Raw genomic sequence first — 21,798 nt, forward strand, 5'->3', positions numbered from 1 at the left:
GTCCTGAACATTTCACCACTGACCCTTTGACCTTGACCTTTGCACACTACTATTTCATTTGCAATTGGGAACATAAGATTCTTAATCATTGTTTTTAATAATTATTTTGGGCACATTATGCCTTCAATAGGGCAGCACGGCGGCGTAGTTGTTAGCACTGTTGCCCCACAATAAGAAGGTCGTGGGTTTGGTTGCTAGCCTCGGGCCTTTCTGTATGGAGTTGCATGTTCTCCCTGCGCCTGTGTGGGTTTTCTCCTGGTGTTCCGGTTTCCTCCCACCATCCAAAGACATGCACGTCTAGGTTAACTGGTGACTGTAATTGAACGCAGGTGTGAATGCGAGCGTTTTCGTCTTTGCGTGTTGGCCCTGTAATGGGCTGTCCACCTGTCCAGGGTGTGCCCTGCCCCTCGCCTGGAACGTTGGCTGGGATTGGCTCCAGCAGCCCCGCGACCCGGAAATGGAAAAGCAGTAGAAGATGGATGGATGCCTTCATTGGAATCAGTCAAGTGGAGACATACCTGGGACACATAGAGAATGACATGCAACGAAGACTTTCACCCATAGGTTGCCAAGGTTACCAATATTTCATGTTTTTCAAATGAAACCTTATGGAAATATGTAGCAACTGAAGTAGAACATATTGCAGTTAGATTATTTACTCAAAACTCACTTCTGGAACCAAACATTCGAAGACACAGTAGACATAGACATGACAACACAAACAGGATGCATTATCATGGATCCTCATATCTACAAAACAATAAATTCTAGTTAAAGCAAAACGAAAAGCTGTCAGGATGGGAAGCTTGACCGCCTTTGTACTCTCTGGACTTTGGATGCTTTTATTTTTCATCTGTTGTGCTTGGTCTGTTTTTTTTTATGACTCATTTACTAAAGGATCAATTAATTTAATTAGTCCAGTTAAATCATTTGTAAAATAACGTAAAGTTTAAAGATTATATTTGTGGGAATTAGACGACTATGAAGATCATATTTATAATATACGTAACACCTACTGACACACTGTGCAATTTTTTATCTTAGGATATGTGGCTGGAAAGAAATGCAAAGGTTACGTAATTCTTATTCCCCACCCCTCGATTTAGCTGTCTGGGAACATTACAAGTCTGTGTTACATATCAACAGTGGATGCTAGCTAGACAGGAACCGGAGGATCTATTTTATTTCTGGAGACCTAATATCATCTGATCATTATGCCAGAAATATGGCTTTGGCCATATCCCGTGTTGCTAGGGCAGAGACATATTATGTAAGCTCTGGTGCCCTGGTTTTTTCCTATATACACTGTTCCAATTTATTAACAGTTATATAGTGTATGTCATATGTCACATTTGTACTCATTAGCTTGGTTGGTCTTGAATATATAGTTTATGTGATGTAATTAAACCTGGGCTATTTCTAAACGAAGCAGCAGAGAAAACACTCATTTTTTATTTCACATTTTTATTGGTCATCATAATGAAACAGTATCACTGATAGAAAAACAAATCCCCTTAGTTTGGGCATAATTACAAATCTGAATGTTCAGCCTGATCCACAGGAAGCAACACACTGTGAAGAGCAGGAAGGCTGAGCCAGCTCTTTTCCACGGCTGAGGGTCCATAGAAAAAATATGGCAGCTGGTTCTGACAAGTCGTCTCTAAACACTGTCAGCATTAGCTGGGGACTTGTCTGCGTTTACAAATCCACATGACTGCTTCTCACCTAGACCAGCACAATATACAACAGCTTTGTACATCTTGGCTCAATCATGCAAGTGAAAAGATTAGAATTTGTCCAAGGATAAGATGAAAAATTCATCCAGACCAAATACCTGAGATACTAAGGCAGTGGTGTGGCGTTGGGACCATTTTGTTTAAAACCTGCTGCGTTTTTTGTTGTTGTTAAAAAGGTGAAATCCAGATGAAGAGGAGAATCTCCCTTGCTACAAGAGGGTAATTAAATTGTAAATTGTAAATTAGATTAGATTAGATTAGATTTTCAAACCAAGAACAAACCTTTACTGAACATTCAAGGTGGGCACTGAGCAGATCCTTTGGTGCTGACTTTTTCAGACCGTGGAAAGCTTCAGTTCAAGTAACACCACAGAAATAAAACCTGACCAAAACTGTGTTTGAAAAGGTTTCTCTTTTATGGCAACAGTGAAAGGCCACAGTAAGATAAGAAGCATGACTGTGTTCAATTGTCTTGATAGATCTTCAGAACTGTGAAACAGGGAAGGCTCTTCTGGAATTTGTTATCTTTTCTTGGAAGTATAAAGCTACACGTTAGCATACACTCACTATTACGTTGGCAATTGATAAATAACAGAAGAATGAGCTTATATTACAACCCAATAAGACGTTCTGTCCCATAAGAACCTTCCTGTAGTGTAGGTGTAAAATACTTCAGGTAATCTTGTCTCACTTCTTTTTGCCTTACGGCACTGTTTTCAAAAAGCATTCAACATCGATACAGCTCACTGGTGGCATTACTTTCAAATCAGTGTGTTTAACAGAAGCCAATAGGCTACAGAAACTAATCGCTGTGTCTCTGAGACTTCTGGGGAAGCGGTGTTATCAAGTGTTATGAAGTAGACCGTTGATTAATTCATCCTGATATGGCAACATGAAAAATTGAAAATGGAGATATCGAGACCCATTTTTCTACAAATATACAAGCTTCAAATAAAAGGGGGAGAAAAAAAACAACCAAAAACAAAACTACTGTCATACAGCAAGAAAAAAGTCTAATACAAGTTATATATATATTTATATATATACTAAAACAAACACAGGGTTGCAGAAGACTTGTAAGGCCAAATCCCCCAACAACCCAATCACAGACGATGAGTGTCAGTGTACCATAAAATAAAGATTATTTACAGAGCATATACAATTGTCCAAAAGGACCATGTTTGTAATCCAAAAAAAACAAGCACATAATAAACTATTTCATTTGAAATATCTATTTGTTTCATGCACATAGATCCACAAAGGATCTATAAATGTTGTCCACTTTGGCTGGACGTGTTTGTGACACGCAACGGCACCGGAGAACAAGTGTTATATGATGTTGTTGTCAAGGATTATAAAAAAAAAAAAAAAAAAGCACCACAACTCAAGGTAACTTATCATGGGAACAATCCAAAAAGGTATAAACCATAAACTTTTTTCCTGTCGGATTAAAACGTTTGATTTGGGACATTAGGAAATTTTAAATGTGGGAATTTGCGTACCCATGTACAACGACTGAGTAAATTAGCTCAAATTAGCACCGATCGATCCATGGAGCTCAACGACTGCAATGTGCGCTCTGCTTCAAGTGCTCGCAAACAAATATCTCAACTTTAACCTAGACTATTTAAAAATACACATTTGTAGAATTTGAATATGAAATTAACAAATAAAATTTTTTTTTTCCCAGCCTGATTTATAGCCTTGCCTACACAGGTCACATCCTATGCATGATAATACACTTCCTACAATTGTATAGCTATCTGCTGTCTGTCACAAGTGTGCGGTGGTGTTGTTTACCATTCAGTAATTCGATATCACTACTCTTTTAGTAAATACTTTGTCGCCAAGATGCATCTGAGGAAATGCCTACTTCTCTGACGTCTGTATGTTTTATATATAACAGAAGCACCAGTGAGCTAAATTTAGAAAACAGTTAGCCTGGCCACTTCAACATTTCTGAAATAGATGACGTTAGATAGATAAATAGATACGCTTAGCTAAGTATCTGCTAACTGTAATCTTAGCAGTCATTAGAGGAGCAGCAATTACATTTAGTATGCAGACACAACAGTCTCTGAAAAGTGAAAAAATAGCAAAATAGCAATGAATATTTTTTTTTTTTTTTAAATTGAGTTAAAAAATGTGAGGCCTATCTGACATTATATGTTAATGCTAATTTGCCAAGATTAAAAAATTAGGATACAATAGTTATAGTAGAAAATATTTCTACTTTGACTTATAACTTGAATAGATTTTGAATGGAGTATTTCCTCTGTGGTGCTTTTGAATTTAATTCATCTTCAAATGGACTAATTACATTTTACTACACTGCATACATCTTTAACCATACGAAGCTCTGCAGCCCTGTCAAGTGCCTTATAAATTATTCCAGCAGGTGTGTATGACTTGTTGAAATTGTCATTCAACGTCATACAACCTGAATGGCAAAGAGCCGTATGAGGTCCAGTAGGAGATTATGTACAACACATTTTTTTTCAGTAGATACACTTAGTTATGTACATTCATACTTTGCATTTTCAGATCCCTCTCTGCCTGTAATAGTGAAAGCGTTGATCCGCTTTGCGTTGAGTGTGGAGCTGGTAGGCTCTAGCTTGAATTTGATCAGCTGAAATTACGTGCATGTAGACTTTGGCAAAGCTTCGGATTGTTGACATGAGGCACAGCAGAAAATTTGACCAAATTCATGTAAATACTGACTGAATCAAGTAATTGATGAAGCTGTTCCTTGATTAATTTCGGGTATTTTTAATGGGCAGTAGCTTATAAAAATGTGTGTGTGTGTGTGTGTGTACATGCACGGGCGGTGCATATAATGCTAAGAGATGCTCTTTGTTTCACATGGAGGGCGACAAACTCCACCTCCTGGTCTCCTTCAAGTGCACAGGAGACAGAGGGACTCACATTGTCTTTCCAGCCCTGCAGATTGCAGTTCACCCATCTGCTTCTGGGGTGGGGTGGGGCGGCACAGTATATGCTTTTTCTGTCACTTCAAACCTGAAAATACTCCTAATGAAGATGTCATCATGATAACGATGGTGGTGACTTCAGGATGTCCATGTATGCCCCTCTCCAGGTTTTGATTATCTAATTTGCGCTGTGTGAGATCCAGAACTTTACACGAGCAAAACAAAAAAGACTAAAAAAGATGAACTGAGCTTAAAAAAAAAAAAAAAATCCCCTCCAGTGATTTTCTGTCAGGATAAAACTGAATATGTCTTAACCCAGTGCAGCACATCATGTCCTTGGGTTGAGGTTTTCTGATTTAGGGCCTCTGATGAAAGGAAAGAAAACGCTGATGTCAACCTAGAAGAGGCAGTTGCAGAAGAGCCTTCGCTGTGGTAGTGTTGGTCTTTGTGGGGTTTGGGTGGGGGGGTTTGCTGCACTCTCCACCAGGAATCCAAAGAGGGAGGCTTAATGCCTGCTGTTGGAGCCTGGGGGGTTGTGAACCCAGTCGAGGACGATGAGTGACAAGCTGCCAATCATGAAGATGATTCCCACCACCAGGAAGATGGTTGCCTGAAGAGAGAGAGATGGAGGAATTACATGTGGCTGGGTGTGTGATGATGCACCAGAGGGGTCTGTTGAAATATCTGAGGGGTCACATTTGGAGGGGGATAGGGAGAGAAATATGATATAGTGAGAAAGCTGCTGAGCGGGTGGGTGTGTTAAATCCTGTATCCTTACCCCGATCTTCTGCCAGGAGCGGAATGGCAGTGATTTTACCAAGCGGATGTAAAAGGCAGCAGGTAGGATAAAGATAAGCATGGTGGCTGCAGAGGAACCTGCAATGAAAACCAGAAGGAAGATTGATTCAGTCGATCAAACAAACACAAGCCCTATCTTTCATCCACAGTCTCACAGTCTTAAAACTACATTATACTAAAACTCATTCACATCCAGCAAGGAAAATGAATCCTCTTTGCTTTTAATACGTATCGGCTATTAATATGTCAAATCGCAGTAAGTACCTCCTTGTTAAATAGCTTGGATTAGCTCCTTGATATGGCCATCTAATTTTTTTTAAATGCCAATAATACTATTTAGAAGGATATGTTGTGCAAACATGACTATCGTATATATAAAACAGCCCTGTCATCCACAGCCCCCTGTTAATGGAGAGGGCCATAAAAGCTTGACACAGTAACTGCAGTTTAATCTTGTTTGTAACCAAAATCATTGGATGTCAGTTGCTATGAAAGCCATTCCAATAGAAGTTGGACCTCCTCATTTGGTAAATCCCCTCCCAAAGACTCCATGAAAGAATAGGAATTTAAGTCATTTGAGACATGTAGATATTCCTTCTCTGATCGAACCGATGTTGTGTTTCTTTTCTTTTACGTGCTGTGAACAATGTGAGAGAATGCGCTGTTCTTCATTTCCCCTTTTGATTTTGGAAGTGGAGCTTTTGCGGACAGTGATGACTGTAACTCTAAATATTAGTTCTTTCTGTGTTTGTATGTGCTGCCATGAAGACTGTGAGTGTTTGGATTCCAGTGGTCATAATCAGCTCAAACAACTCCACAGCTGACACAATACAACGGTTTGAGCTTCTGGATGTCTTTTCATCCCCCTTGTCTTTATCCTTTTTAAACCCAGTCTCCATCATTTCACTTCCTCTCTGTAGAGGTGGCCAGCAACAGGACTCACCGATGAAGCCGAAGATGTCTCTGATGGTTGGGACGAAGATCACCAACATGTTGTTGAAGGCCAGGATTGCGGCGGCAATCAACATGTGGCGAGTCCAGCTAAACTCTCGGCCGCTGAATAACAACGTGGTGATGGAGGAACGGATCTGGAAAAAACAGAGTACTGACATTTAATATAATCTGACAGACTGACTCTGACTATTATCTAACAGTCATCGAACTTGTCGTTAACTAGAGACAACGACAGTTTGGCTTCATTAAAATAACATTGCTTAGGGCAACTTAACACTGCTGCAGTGGAACATGCAGCCCTCTTTCTCATGCACACTTTGTGCTTTGTCAGTTAACATATTAAGAACAACAATCGTCTAGGTTGTGTGTCTGGCGGCTTGTGTCTAAGACTGATTCCCACACTTGGCTTCTCACTGAAGTGTGTCAAGTTTCTACGGAGTTTGTGTTTGTGTTCCTGTGAGACTGTGTGTGTGTGTGTGTGAGCGGGAGGCAGAGAGAAGCAGCGGATCCAAGCTAGGTTGCCTTGTGCTGCTGAGCCACAGACAGCCCGTTCAAGCCTCTAGTGGGTGAAAGGTTGCAGGTATCAGGTGAAATCTGAGGCACCAGCGGCTCACAGGCCACACGGGGAAAGGTTACAAAGGGCAGTGCTTATTGTGCCCATTCAAAAAGGAAGAGGATTATCTCCTGCAGTGCAATGGAACCATGGGATTGCATCAGCCAGTAGTGAGAGGAGGGCAGACTTTCCTACACGGTGTGTGTGTGTGTGTGTGTGTGTGTGTGTGTGTAGTTGCTATTGTCACTTGTGGGCTTTTTTTTTTTTTTTCCTACAAGCTTGACTTCTCTTTGACAAACTAGTCAAACTACAGCCATGACCATGACAACGCATTTAGAGCCACCTGTGGCAGATGTTTACAGAACGCAGAGAATGAGATGGTAGCCGATTCAGAGAAATTAACTTTTATTTAGTTTATCTGAGAGGGATGAGGCATATGCATTCTTTTCTTATTTAAGAGCCGCTGCTGGCAGAACACCACATGCGTTCTTTGTACCCTTTCATGTCTGACTTAAGAACAAGATTTATATCCAGTTAGAATGCCACAGTGGAGAGGAAAAAAAAAAAAAAAAAAAAATCACATTAACTGGATTTTCTGCGCTGTTAGACTGAACCAAGTGACCTCCATCACGACTGTCAGGTGAAGGCACCGGGACGACGACTGACCTTTAATGTACACTGCCAAAAAACTGCCACCGCTTTGGCCAAAACTCATTTCATGTGGTAGATAATAATGATGATAATTTGAGTGCATCCCAACTGAAATTTCACAATTTCACACAAGCTGCCCTCTCCCCCACAGTATTTGTTGCATAATTAGGCTAAGGACTTGAGCCTAGACGCGGCATTTCTAGCCAAGGCTCCAAACTATTCAGCACCTGGCTGCTATCCTGGCCCAAAGCCTTTGGAGTTCAACGTGTGATATTTGCACTTTTTACACACACCCAGTTTGTGGACTGACAAGCTGGTAAGCAGTAAAATCTGGAATCAGTCAGTTAGCAAAACAGGGAGTAAGATCTACATGAAGTCATCCAAGTTAGAAACTGATAAGCATTCTGTTTTAATCATGATTAACTTGGTTTCATTCATGATATGAATATACATACACATATATTTATATATATATATCTAAATCTATATATAAATCTATATATATATGTGTGTGTGTGTGTGTTTGGATTTTCACAGATGCTTGGTAAGAAGTGAAACTATGTTGAAAAGTCCCCTTTCAAGTAAGAATATCAACAGGAAAGCTGTCTCGCTGTGTTTTCCACCATGTGGGCGTTGAACCATTATTCAAAACTAGAGAACCAAACTGGGTATTTTTGACAGGATGAAAAAAAAAGAAAACAATCGACAGACGCTCTGCAGCATTTCAGTTCCACAGCAAACAGGTGCATGGACCTGTTTTTAAGATGCAGAACAAACTCTTTTATCAACCCTTAAGCCTTGTGCTTCTACCTACCTATCTATCTATGGTTTGAAATGATGTTATACTGTAGTCACAGTGAGTTTCGATTGCATACAAACAAAACAACAGACAAACAATCTTTAAAAATAAAAACATCATGCTGGACAAATGGCCCTAAGCAGCATGAGGTAACCTGTAAATACTCCTCATGCCTAAACAGTCCTGTATAGCCTTGAGGATGAGAAATATCTTATGCAACAACTTCTTTAAGTCAAAATAAACCAACATGCATAACATGCAAGGCTTAAGTAGCAGGCACTGAGACGAGTGCTACACAAAGACAAATCTGCATCAGGACTTGAATTTTACTACTTGACACAGAAGCGTTAAGGTGAGGCTCTTTCTTTAAATCGTGCCTTCCCATGGTTTCAATCTCCAGCTGGAGCCTGAGAACTGGGGCATGTTTGACTCCACAGAAAGCCTTTTCATTATGTATTACATCCAGCCAAAGCCCTCTGTGATCTGGCCTCTGTTGGCATCTATCCTTCACGTGACTACACATACACTTACCCGCCCACCCACACACACACACACACACACACACCCATTCGTACCTTTACACGTGTCTCCCACACATATTCTCTTTTCTTACTTATAGCACTTCCCCACAGGAGCCAAGGACGGCCCAAGACAAAGCTAATGTTAATCTCTGGCTGAAGGTTGACAGCATTTTCCTACAAAATGAAGGTCAGGAGGATTCAAGGCAAGATTTCCAAATGTCAAATGGAAACTTGGCAGAGCAAAGTGTGACTGAGTAGTTCTTTAGATCTCATTCCTCACATGCCTCCAAGTTACTCAATCTTTTGACTGATAGCATAAAATTTACTGCAGAAGTGTTCAATTTATTAAACCCCGTCACATTTGCACAAATTGGAACTTTTTTATTTTTTTACAATTCTCAAACAGCACGAGCAAAGCTTGCCATTCTCTTTAGATGACTGCCTCTCTGCAGCAAAGTACTTATCACTGAAAGTGACATCTGCACGATATGCCTACACAAAATGGCTTGTTATATTTAAAAGCGTGGGCGCTGAAGTTTGCTGCATTTGCCTGCCACGGGATTTGAACCCCTAATTCTGGCTGCATTCATCTTTACAATATTCCACAGTTCAACACAGCTGGTATGGTACATCAGATTTCAGGCGTATGCTGTTCCCTGATCAAATTTTAATCGCCTTTGTGCACATAGACACCCCCCCCCCCCCCCGCTGCCACATTCACTCTACACCATTTTTTATTTTTCAGCTTATATTTCAGTTACTTTTAAGATATTTTTATTGTGAGCACTATTTTGACAAGATTAAGTCACAGATAGGACACAAGTTAATATTTGTGGAGAGGGTCACACTTGAATATAATGAAATGCTGCCTAGATTTGAGCAGAAATTACTGAGATGTCAGAGTGTGCCACGTTGATATGTTCGCTGAATGAATGAACGACTGACGAAATAAAAAAATCATCACTCAGTGGAGGCATCCCATTGCTATCTTTGATTCAGATCCAGATCTCTTGACATTATTTCTCACTAGCAGAACGCAACAACACATTTAAACAACAGAGGCTAGTGTTTCTGCCCAGAACCTCCACCCCCCCCCCCCCCCCAGCTGCAGGCAGTGGTAAGTGTGAGGGTTTTTCCACTGTCCTCCCTGAGCCTGTAAACTTCCACTGCAGAGAGAGGGGTATCCTCGCTCACATTCCCTGCGACAGAAAAAACAGCAGTGTCTGCTAAAGGGGGGGGGGGGTTGTGCATCTGTGGGTGTGTGAGTGTGTATCGGCTGAAAGCAGGAGCATCGTTTGTGAGAACACAAGGATGTGCTACAGTGTGACGAAATGTGCCGATGCCTGAGCAAACAATACCGTGGCAACGTTAAGAATACAGTATAACTCTGTCCGTGTGTATGCCCAGTCTTGGTGTGTTGCAATGACTTTGCTGCATCATTTTCTGACAGCGCCAGCCTCCAAATCGATAGCAACAGCACTGCTGCCCTCTGGCGGCAGCTGACTGTTTCTACGGCCACTTCAGAAATGACTCAAGAATAGACAGCTGCTTATCTGTGCATGAAGCCAAGTTTGGGTGTGTGTGTATGCGGCTATGTGCTCATGCATGCACTTGAAAGTTAAAGTGGGCCAAGAAACCTCCTCTAGCCAGCAGACAGTTTTGTTCTTCTCATGTCAGATAAGTGCTAAGCTAAAATTAGCCCGTGACCATATATGGGGAGAGAACTGAGAGGAGTGTGAATGAATGCAGCCCAGACTTTAAGTTTTGCTATTGCACACAGACTGACCTTTGGCCCTGTCTTGAATGAAAAATGTGAACTGACACAAAAAGTAAGAGGCTTCGCTGTTACACATTTGCGTTGGTGGAGTTAAGAGGTGTGGTCGTTTACGACCTCAGTCTGCGTGATTTTGGATTGGAGATGACGACACCAGGAAGGTGCCAAACTGAACAGTGTGTTCTTTTTTACCAAAGAGTCAGGAAAAAACAGCTGCATCCAGAAAATGACACACACACACGCAAAAAAAAAAAAAAAAAAAAAAAAAAGCTGAGTCTGCAGTGAACACAGAACACAGTCTGTGTGTGTGATTGACATGGTGGCGGCAGCAGTGAATGGAAATGATTTTACAGGTAGCTGTTTGGTGAGAAGCAGCACTCAAGATATTTTAAATTAAAAGGGCAGTGTGTGCGTCTCTTAGGAACATGTTTGTGCACTCTGACGTAAATAAAATTATATCAGTTCTTAATCACGGAGCCATTTAATGAATCTGGGAGGGATGAAAGTAGAAAAAAAAAACCCCACCCAACAGTGCTTGTATAAACGCTGGTTCACAAGCAGTAGAAAAAAGGCCATGAAGTTTTGCTTTCTGCTTTACAAACTGAGCTATTACTGTCTTCTTGTCGTGGAGGAGACACAGACTGTGTGTTTGTGCGTAGCAAACTTACAGGGAACAGCACGATGGGGACAGTCAGAGTGACGGCGGTGAGAACAGCCAGACGCACCAGCAACAACATGGTGTCGAACTTGTAAACCTTGGTGAAGGTGTGAAGCAACTCTGCCTCCACATTATCTGCGTTGGGGGAGAAACACAAGAAAAAATAAAGGCTAAATAAAGGCGTGTGAAGAGTAACGTTGAACCACCAGCGTCATTTGTTTGAACTGTCGTCTGGCTCCGTATGCAAAGATAACAACCAGAAATATGCGCTGAAACACAGTGCCTACAGTGAGGGAGGTGAAGCCCTGAAATAAGTTTTAAAAACTCCCACGTACAGGAGAATCAGCCCAGTGTGAGAGACTGCATTTTCCCCATGTGTGTCTGTGTGTGAGCTCTGTAACTGCGAAAACATGCTTTGAGTGTGTGTCCTCTCCAGACAGGAAAACTTGCTTTTCACTGCAAACATCTCGTAAACACATGCTAATACTGTTTAATTATTGGGTTAGGGTTAGGGTTAGGGGTCAGGGGTCAGGGGTGTCAGTGATCAGAGCTGACTGTATCTTCACTCTTACCATAGAAGGTGAGGTAGCCAAACAGCGCAGACAGCATGTACATGACGAGCATAGCTAAGATGGACAGGTTGGAAACACTTTGCATCTTCCTCCTGCTGCGACTGATCAAACGACAGCACACACATACTCAGACATGTCACAACTGTTGTGGAAGGTATAGGAGTACACTCAAGATATTTGGTAAATTGAACACGAGATAAATCTCTGGATGGATTAATTGAGTCTTCAGATTTACTTAAAAAACACACTTACTCCTTCAGCTCGCTGTAGATGGGCAGGACTTCAGGGTGGCAGACAAAGGCGAAGGCCAGGATTGGCACAGTATATGCTGTCTGTGAAGAGGAGATGAAATACAGAAAAGAAATAAGGAAACACGCTCAGGAAAAGACATTCACTGTGCAGTGAACTGAATTAAAGTGACGTGATGGCATTTTAATTAGTGTGCTTTAAATTTAAATACATGTATTAGTTCTTTCTCAGTGGACATAGAAAAAAGACATGCTTGAGTTGGGCGTGATGTGTGTTGTGATATCATGACACATAATCAACCCCAGGCCTAGCTCCACCTGTTTTGGTTACGGTTTTAACTTGTTCACTTGTTGGTTCGATCATGTGTGAGATTCGATAAATGCAACATGCAACGAGATCCCAATATTCAACGACAGTAGGTCGAATACAGTTGCTTTTTTTTTCTTTCACATGCTATCAATTTTAGCATTCAGGTGTCTTCAAGCACAAATGTCAGTCAAATGAGAGAAATTTTTCTTTTCCAGCAGCATGTATTTAGCAGTGGGTCACCGTGTTAACTTGACGCTTTCAACCTGAGTTGTGATCATACAGGCTCGCTGAAATCCTTAGACATACAAGGCCATCACACACCCTAATAAACCCAACCTTTACCAAACATCTCTTTGAAAATACATGCAATTCCTTTCTCTCGTCTGTTGACTTTAAATTGCACTTATGTCCAAAGGCTGCAAAACAGGTGCATTTTGTACAAACATTCAAGAAGATACACATGAATAAATGTGCCGGTTTCCTTTGGCACTTTTTTTCAACAACACAGCTTTGAATAACTCACAATAAGACCTGCTACTTTTCAGAAGTCACACCCTTTTTAACTGTTAAAGCAGTATGGGCAAAGATAATTCAATAAAGACAAGTGTTTTGACTGCAGTAGTTTGCATGCAAAGGAGAGCCAATCAACCTGGGAGTTGAAGACGAAGTATTTTGGCGTGCACATCTCCTCATCGTCAGGGTGAGGCTTGATGGGGATGCCAGTGGAGTGGTGAACGTCGTGGCTGCTCGGCAAGGCTGGGGTGATGTCTGCTCTGGAGAAAGCCATCTGTGCCGAGTGGTTCTGGAGCATGTACAGTCCCGGCATGTCTGAGCCGTTCACGCTGAGGTTTGCCGAGTGGTGGTAGAAGAAAGGAAGAGGGCAGGGCAGCTGGGTTTTTTTATAGATCACCTGGGAAATAAAAATAACTAATAATGAGTATGTGGTATGTTCAAAATCAATTAAACAGGCAAAAATAAAAATAAAAAAATCAAGCTGACACAGGTGAGAGCTGTGTGCTAATTCTCTGTGGGTTCATCACGCATTTTGCTTCACATTACACAGCCGACTCATTTCTTGTGAGGGTAAAAAAAAAAAAAAAAAAAAAATACAGGGCATGACAGCTTTAAAATGTTTTAACACATTAAAGGCGGAACTTACCACCCCCAGGAAGAAGACCATGCAGGAAAGGGAGAAACCGCTGGTGTAACCTAGGTATCCTGAAGCGAAGAAAACATCATAGACTGAGAAGACCCGAACACACCACAGCAACGGCATCAGGATAGATTCTAATCCGATATTAAGTTATAGTCTGCACTCTCTGTTCTGTCCAATCACATGGCTATTTTAGAGTCTGGGTCACATCCTGTTTCAAGCTGACCTGTGCTGTGAATGAAGTCTTTAAGGTCAGAATCACACCCATGAACACAATGCAGAGAATCATTGGCTCTCACTCATTACATCAAAATTCGCTTGGAAGTACAGTTTGGATCATATTTGTTTATTTATGTCTTATCATTTCTAGCTGGATAATCTCGGCAGCTGTGGCAAATCTGACTCCTGCGGTCGTCTAATTACAGCTTAAGAGAGGAATGGGAGTGTTATATTACTTTAACTCCTAATTACCAGAGCTGAGTAAGGGCTCAGCTTGTGTTACATTACTGGAAGATTACTGAAGCTGAATACAGACAGCTGCCAGAGCACAGACACACTGAGAAATCTGGCTTCAGGTAGAAAAAAAACAAAACAAAACAAAACGATAAAATCCAAGTACAGAAAAAAAAAAAAAGCAGAAAAGCTCGCAGGACAAATGAGGACACAGGACAGAAGTCACACCAACGTACAAGGTCCTTACCCAGATTTTTAAGGAGCGACAAAGGCAGAATGACCCCGATCGACACAAACACCACCAGGTAGTTTCCGTTCAGATACCATTCACTGCAAAGACAGAAATGTATGACATCACATTTACTGTACGGACCCAAATCAAGCGTGACATTTCTGTAAATGCCACCTCCTTTCACATTGAATGAAAACATCCTCCAGATATGTGAGGATAGACGTTTATAATGAAAACATCCAAAATCTACAACATCAAAGTGGCAATTAGTCTATATTTAATTTACATATATAGGCATATTAAAATAATCCGCATTTAAATCACGAGATACTTGTGTTGTTCATTTCTGTCATTAAAAATAATTCAAAATGTATTTATTTTGATGAATGTTCTTCTTTCTAATTTGAATATTTCAACATGTGAGCTAAAACGCAGAATGATTAAAAAAAAAAACAGGAAATGACACGCACACACACTGCACTGACAATCTGTAAGCAGTCAAACCTGTTATCAGCCAGGTGGCAAACCAGGGAGATTTTGACACACACACACACACACACTCACCCAGTAATTTCTTCTAACCCCAAGAAGGCCCGGATGACTTCAGGCAGCTCATATTTCACAATAAAGAGATAGCTGGACATGGCTGCATGAGGACAACAAGGAGGGACATTGTTTGTTACGCTGCTGGTCCAAACTACAAACAAGTTGCTATAGTTGTATTTTGATCCAGATCATGGTGACTACCTCCAATGTTTTGCATGGTTATCGATCCAAATGCTGCCATTTTCCCGGGCCAACCAAATGCTCTCTCCCCCAGCTTTTCATAGATGAGCGATCCTGCCAGGAGCAAACAAGTCAGACAACATCAAAACACATACAAGAATCAGGTATATATTGTTCCTCTGAATTCACCAAAGTCTTCAGGCACAAAGGGGGCTAAAGCAAAAGGCCGCTCCAATTAATATTTCCTTCCTTTACCTTCATCTGTTTATAGAGAAGGGGGAGAAGCTTGAGTTTCCAGCAGTGAAATTAAACAAATTAAACTTAAATGGTGCTTTTTATTTATCCTGTCTTTCTGATAACTGACTGATTAATTATCTTGTCTTATATTACTGTTGTTCCACATTTGTCAGAATAACTCCTTGGTAGTTAAAACAGGACAGGGACACAGTTTTGTCAATATTACTTTGACGAGAGCAGAAAAAGCAAAGATTGAAGTGATGACGTTTTCATCACTATTACTGTCTTGGAGTGAAATCCTGCACTGGTCGACCTCAACAACTTTATCAGACCTTAGTGTGAAAAACTTAAAATGCGGAAATCAAATCACAGCAACTGCGCAGCAGTTACATTTTCTTTCTTTCCACCAGGTGCATGATAGGAAATACTTTCAAAGGAATCTGGATTTCATATCATGCGTGTGTAAGATCCCCAGCCTGAGACTAAAACCCTGAACTCCAACATGCTGTTTTTAGATGAGAGAAGCAACGACCTTTTTTAGTTTTTGTTCCACATAAAGTGAAATACCAACCTCCTTCTTTTGCTGTCACAAGAAGGAGATGTACAGAGTATAAGGAGAGGATGGCCACAGCTATGAGGAGGACTCTGCAGAGAGAGGAAAAGCAAAGGTCAACGCTGAGGGCAAGATGGTGACACATCACAATGACAGCGACACTGCAATAACACACGGAGGGATCAACTTTGGTATTTTAAATTCAGGCAGCAGAGAATGTAAAAAAAGTAAGGCAGAAGATGAGAGAAAAACCTGCAGTCCATCAGTTTTAAGTGTTTTCTGTGACCAAATTAGTGAAATGAAAAACATCAAAGCAGCAGTGACACACTGCAGCTGATGGGCGTTTTCCGTGCATTTGTTTCAGTTGGTTGGGGCGATGTGTCTCATGAGACACTGTGAGTTTTCAACATGGCTTTAGTCTGGTTAATATGACCAGTACAGTGCAACGTCAATGCTACGTCAATGCATCTCATCTGCTGCATTCTTCAGATGTTATGGGCCTAACATATCTCAGCAAGGAAATACTCGAAGCAAAGGACTACTTTTATGGTTTCCTGCAGTAATTTCCCCCGGCTCATTGTGATTTGGAGCAACAGGAAGGTGGAGGATTTTACCTTGGTCCTCTTTTAAAAGCAATGCATGTTATCTGTTATCCTCTCTGGCTGAAGATGGCAGGAGTGTATTATTATTCCTATCTGCTGCACCAACAGGAATATTTCTTTACTCTAGTCAGACTTGACACTATCTGTGTTCTTTTCCCCTGTGGCATTGCTGCCTCGTGAAGTGGACACGCAGCAGGGGCATGGACAGTTGATGGCGTGAGGAGGACCGAAGGGTGTAAGGTGACAGCAGGGTGTCAGATGTTGAAAGTCACTCATGAATGCTGATAACGCACATGCATGAGACAGACTGAATGATCCTGGCACCGAGGGCACAGGGTAAAAGAGTTCCAGTGAAATTATGTCCTTATAATAATCCATATGTGATCGGCCCTGCCATTCCCTAGGGACACCTTCTGTGGCTTCTCTTGTTGTGCCAGGCTACTTACGTAAAGAGAACAATGCCGGTGTTAGCCATGGCAAAGGACAGGCCGAGGATACCGCTGCCCATGATGGCGTTGCTCAAGTTAAAGACGGACATCCCGAAGGAGGTGTGGCCAGGATGCTGCTCGGACAATGAAGAAGAGACGGAGGAGAAACATTTTAAGATTGGCAATAAAATAGAATCAGTCTCAGGATCCTCAATACTGAAGCCATGCAAAATATTTCTTCCCACAAGCAAGACGGCAAATATTTACCAGAGTAACAAAACAAGCCAAGGCTTAAAATTACCCAAGAAACCACAAGGTAGAATTCAAGGAAAAATACAGACTTATTTTCTTTTACTCTGTTAGCTACCAGCATCTCAAGTCTGTTTCCAGCAATTATTGAGTTTTATTGACAGGTTGCGTTCTCCATCAGCTTCTACATCAACTGGCAAGATTGTGAAGAATGCCAGAGATCAGGTCAATAACAAGGCCTTTTTGCTTGAACACCTCTGCTTCTTTGGTATGAAATATTTTTTTGTTTTCTGCCTTTATTTTGGTAATTTACTCTCAGTTTAGGGTATCGGGAAGGAACGTTTAGTTGATTTTAGCATTGTGACTTGTGAATCTTCTTACATATTCTTCATGGCATTCCTCATACTTCTTCTTTTTCATCATTCCATTTGATAGAAACTTCTGGCTCTCTGCATCGTCATTGTCGTCCAAAAATTGGCTTCAGGGAACAAAAAAAAAAAGAAAAAAGAAAAGACTCGGCATAAGTATACACAGCACACACTTCCATTGTATGCAGTAACTTAATCTTATGTGCCTCTAGAGTTCATCAGTCATCGTTTAGCGTTATCTCATTTGGAGAAAGCAAAGAAACCCCAACAACATGGTTGCTAACCTGTCAATGGTGGCCTTCTCAGAGTCAATGAGGTCTGTGTAGCGTCCGTCCAGGCTGTCGGTGCTGTCATCGTCAGCCTCTGTGGCGACTTTCCTCAGCTCCATGCGGTCCACGACTCCGGGCATTGTGGTGTACGGCAAGATGAACAGCAGATAGATTTGGCTTTCAAGATTTCGGGGCTTAGTAGTACACAATGTAGAGATCTGTTTCTTCCTCAACCTCTCGTTTTCTAGAAAAAAAAAAAAAAAAAAAACAGAACAAAGAGAACACTCTATCAGTGATGAAAGCATTTTTGATGATTCTTATTCTTCAGTGACAGTTAGCTGGATCCTGGTATTGGGACCCTCTACCAAGTAAACCATCCCATCTGATTTCTTGGAACTAAGAGTCTCTGTAATTTTAAGTTGAGGAGGAAAGCTGGAATTTTGTTGCAGTCATGGTGCCTAATGCAGCTTCACCAACACTAGCAGGACTTCTCGCTTGGATCTTCATGAAATAGAGATTGACATTAAGTCAACAAACCCTGAAACTAGCTCATAGATGCAAAGAGTTCATGAAGCTGCCAGACTGCTACTCTCAACAGGATGTCTTGTTCATGTATGAGCCAAATTAAATGCAAAAGTTATCAGGTGGCATCAACTCTGTGCAACGAGGAAACAGCAGCATTTATCGTTGGAAAACCAGGTCAGAAATATACTTATTAACTTCCTCTCAAAAACTTTCATATCTGTCCTTTCCATGTGAAGCCGTAGTTGCTACAAGCTGGCCTAGCTCTGTCTAAAGGCATCAGAAGTGCTTTGGGGTCTATTCTCTTGAGCTTTATGACATGTCACATGATATCAGGCTTTTCCTTTAGAGGCGGCATTTACAGTCAAGGTATATCACAGTATGTACATTTCCATTACTCATTCTAGCTTGTGCATGTGCTATGATTTTTCTCTACATGTGATAATTAGCACAAACACATGTTAGAAGAAAAGCTGAACCAGGCCTTGGAGCAAATATTGCCAGTTTGGCGACAGTTTAGTCTTGCGCCCTATTTTTTGGTGCTTCCTTGGAGTATATGCACTAGCCTGTTCATCCTCCGGATCTCAGTACAGATGTTGCAGTACTACTGTAAGCTTCTAGCCATTCGGGTGTATCAACGCTCAAGGCCGTCAACGCCAGTATGAGCAATTTTCTTTGTCATGCTGCTAGTGCTCACAACAGGCTTGAGGTCTGTCTGTTGTGTACCGTAATCTATCTCAGTTGACGCTGAGGTCAGTGCTAATCATAGCCTCCCTTTCAGGTCTAGCTTGCAGAATATAACAGCCATTAATTCTTTGGACTATGTCTTCCATAGTAGGGAATAGGAAAGGACTCATGGATGAGTCATTGCCCTTTTCTGATATCCAGGCACATCCTGATACCTTCATTGGGCTTTGGTATGTATAAGTTTCCTTACCTCTTTAACACATTCTGCTAATTCATTTGTTTTCCAATAGGAAGATGTTTCCTTTCAAATCAAATCAAATCCAAGTGAAAATGTATTATATATAACATATGTAAAGCCAAATCATAACAAAGTTGCATCGAGGCATTTTACACATACAGCATGTCTAGACCAAACTTTTTTTTAGAGTTGTTGGCTAGCGTTGCCCTGTCAGAAAGTAGGATGGGTTCTATCTTATTTGACAGTGTCAGTCAGTGAGGAGAATATCTGCCGATCCTGGTGTTTGGCTAATGAATCAGTGCATTGCCAATTTTCAGAAATACCCTCATGCACATCCTTTTCCCTTAGTGTAGTTAACTACTCTCCTTAACCATAATTTAAGAAATATGCCTGATCAGTCCAGTATATTAGTTTCATATATGGGCATGGTGGATATAATGAATAACCTTTAAAAGTAAATCATTTTGTGATCATTTTTTCAGAAGGTGTGCATGACATCAGTACTTTTAAGTGAGCTGATCCAAAGTTGTTTTGTTAAGTGACTTCATTCAAATTCGCTCATTAGTGCAGGAAACTGCTGGGCAATGCTATTGTTTCATCACAATGCACAAAGGGTTTACAGTCCTTACGGCAACGATGCACCCACAGCCCCTCCCATTTTGCATATCAGCTGCAAATGATGTCAAAGGTGTTAAACCTCTGCTCCAGGACAACAACAGACCAAAATAGTTTGGGCCTCAGCACCAGACTTTCTTTGAAGTAAAGTTGTTTTCACTCTTAGGCTGCTTTTTGCTTTTCAGAACTGCGCTGTTTTTGAAACCCGATAATTAAGTAATTAAGAGATTAAGCAGACAGATTGTTAGACTAGATTGCCAGACTATTAACGGCCAGATTACACACACCAGTACTACTAATCTCTAAAGTGTCTTGCTTTAGAGAGAAAAAAAAAGCAGTACTTTGTCACTTCACAATACAACCCTAACCGAACTGCCTAACTGGGTTTAACTTACTTTTAAAAAACATGATTCAATTCAGGGCAGCATGGCAGCTGCTAAGGTTAGTGCTGTTGCCCCACAATAAGACGATCGCAGGTTTAGTTCCTGGCCTGAGGCCTTTCTGTGTGGAGTTTGTGCATTCTCCCTGTGCTTGCGTGGGTTTCCTCATATTTAGGTTAATTGGTGACTCTAAATTATTCGCAGGTCTGAGTGTGAGAGGTTGTTTGTGCCTTTGTGATGGCCCTGTGATAGACTGGCGACCTGTCCAGGGTGCACACCGCCCTGACCTATGTGAGCTGGGATTGGCTGCAGCAACCCCTGCGACCCAGAAATGGATAAGCGGTTGAATATGAATGAATGATTCAATGCAATTGCTGTTGCTACCAGAAAATATTGCTTCTTGGCACTTGCACACAGGACTGATGGGTGTGGTGATAGGAATGCAAGCAAAAAAGACTACCATTAGTGTGTGTGAAGTACATCTTGACATAATTTACTTCTGGAAATAAATTCACTTCTTGCATCTAATTCAATCGGCCCAGACAGATGAAAGACATTTGCACTTGGCTGCTAACAGTGAAAAAGAACACTGTAAATATGAGGGAGAAGCTGTGAATACCATGTGCAGCAGTACATGCAGGGGGGCCTTCACAGTTGGTGAGATGAATAGCTGCTCATTTTCATGTCAGTGTGAGCATGGCCATGCAAACATTAACACAAAAAGCTATTTCATGCAGGACAATACAATTTTTGATAGGTAGTGAAGTAAATATCATCTAACAGGTCAATTGTGCTGTCACTGATTTTAAAGCTGAAACTGAGATGCAAATGAACACATGTTGATATTAGGAAACAGGAAAAAAAAAGCTTCCTGTTGCGACAGTGTGAACGGAATAATCTATAGCAAACATCAAGACCATTGCTCGAAATCAACAAAGAGTTTGTGTTTCAGAAATCCATCTATGCATACATCTTTTTAGCATAACACGAGATTTGCTTTGACTCTGACATCACAAGTTACTAAAATAATCGAAAAATCCTGAAAGAGGCTTTAAGAAGAAATATTCAATCAATTTCAACTCAAAACTCTGAGAGCTCTCCACCTCATACATTCTTCCAAACAATGTTGCATCAGCCACAACCCATAAATCCCATCCAACCAAACAATCTACAGAGGTGAACGTCAGGATGAAATGTAAAAATAGAGTTCATGCTAAAGTGTGGAATTGAAAAGTACTGTAACATTTTTTTTTTGTGTGTGAATGATGATGACGGTAGCCATTTTTCATGCATAGTATAAACATAAACTTAGAAGCATACTCACTTACTGCAAAAGTTCCTTAAACAGAGTTCCCTTTCTCTTCTTACAGAAACATACGAGTGAAACCCAGGTGGAATCCACCCTTTTAATAAGAGGGAGGGAGTGCCTCTTTCAACCAATGAGGGCGGGCCCAGTTTACTCAGGCCACACCTTTGAGTACAGTGGTAACCCTCCCAACACACATATGCACTTCTGCACGTATCAAAAGAGCATGGAGAAAAAAAAAAAAAAACCTCGAATGGCAGAAAATTACAAATATTA

At 41.1% G+C, this 21,798-nt stretch overlaps 1 protein-coding gene across 1 annotated transcript; it reads right to left on the reverse strand.

Moving 5' to 3' along the window:
* Nucleotides 1-1,454: 1,454 nt before the first annotated feature.
* Nucleotides 1,455-21,578, reverse strand: slc38a4 (solute carrier family 38 member 4). The gene is made up of 16 exons (XM_029495372.1): nt 21,541-21,578; nt 17,790-18,018; nt 17,519-17,615; nt 16,907-17,022; nt 15,877-15,950; nt 15,090-15,182; nt 14,907-14,988; nt 14,358-14,440; nt 13,664-13,722; nt 13,154-13,414; nt 12,199-12,278; nt 11,947-12,047; nt 11,385-11,509; nt 6,408-6,552; nt 5,445-5,542; nt 1,455-5,276 (listed from the first exon to the last, which is right to left on the reverse strand). Exons 2-16 carry the CDS (start codon nt 17,912-17,914, stop codon nt 5,172-5,174), a joined length of 1,644 nt encoding a protein of 547 aa, XP_029351232.1. The 5' UTR covers nt 17,915-18,018; nt 21,541-21,578; the 3' UTR covers nt 1,455-5,171.
* Nucleotides 21,579-21,798: the final 220 nt, after the last annotated feature.

This window comes from Echeneis naucrates, chromosome 23 (genome assembly GCF_900963305.1).
Source record: "Echeneis naucrates chromosome 23, fEcheNa1.1, whole genome shotgun sequence".
Classification (NCBI taxonomy): domain Eukaryota; kingdom Metazoa; phylum Chordata; class Actinopteri; order Carangiformes; family Echeneidae; genus Echeneis; species Echeneis naucrates.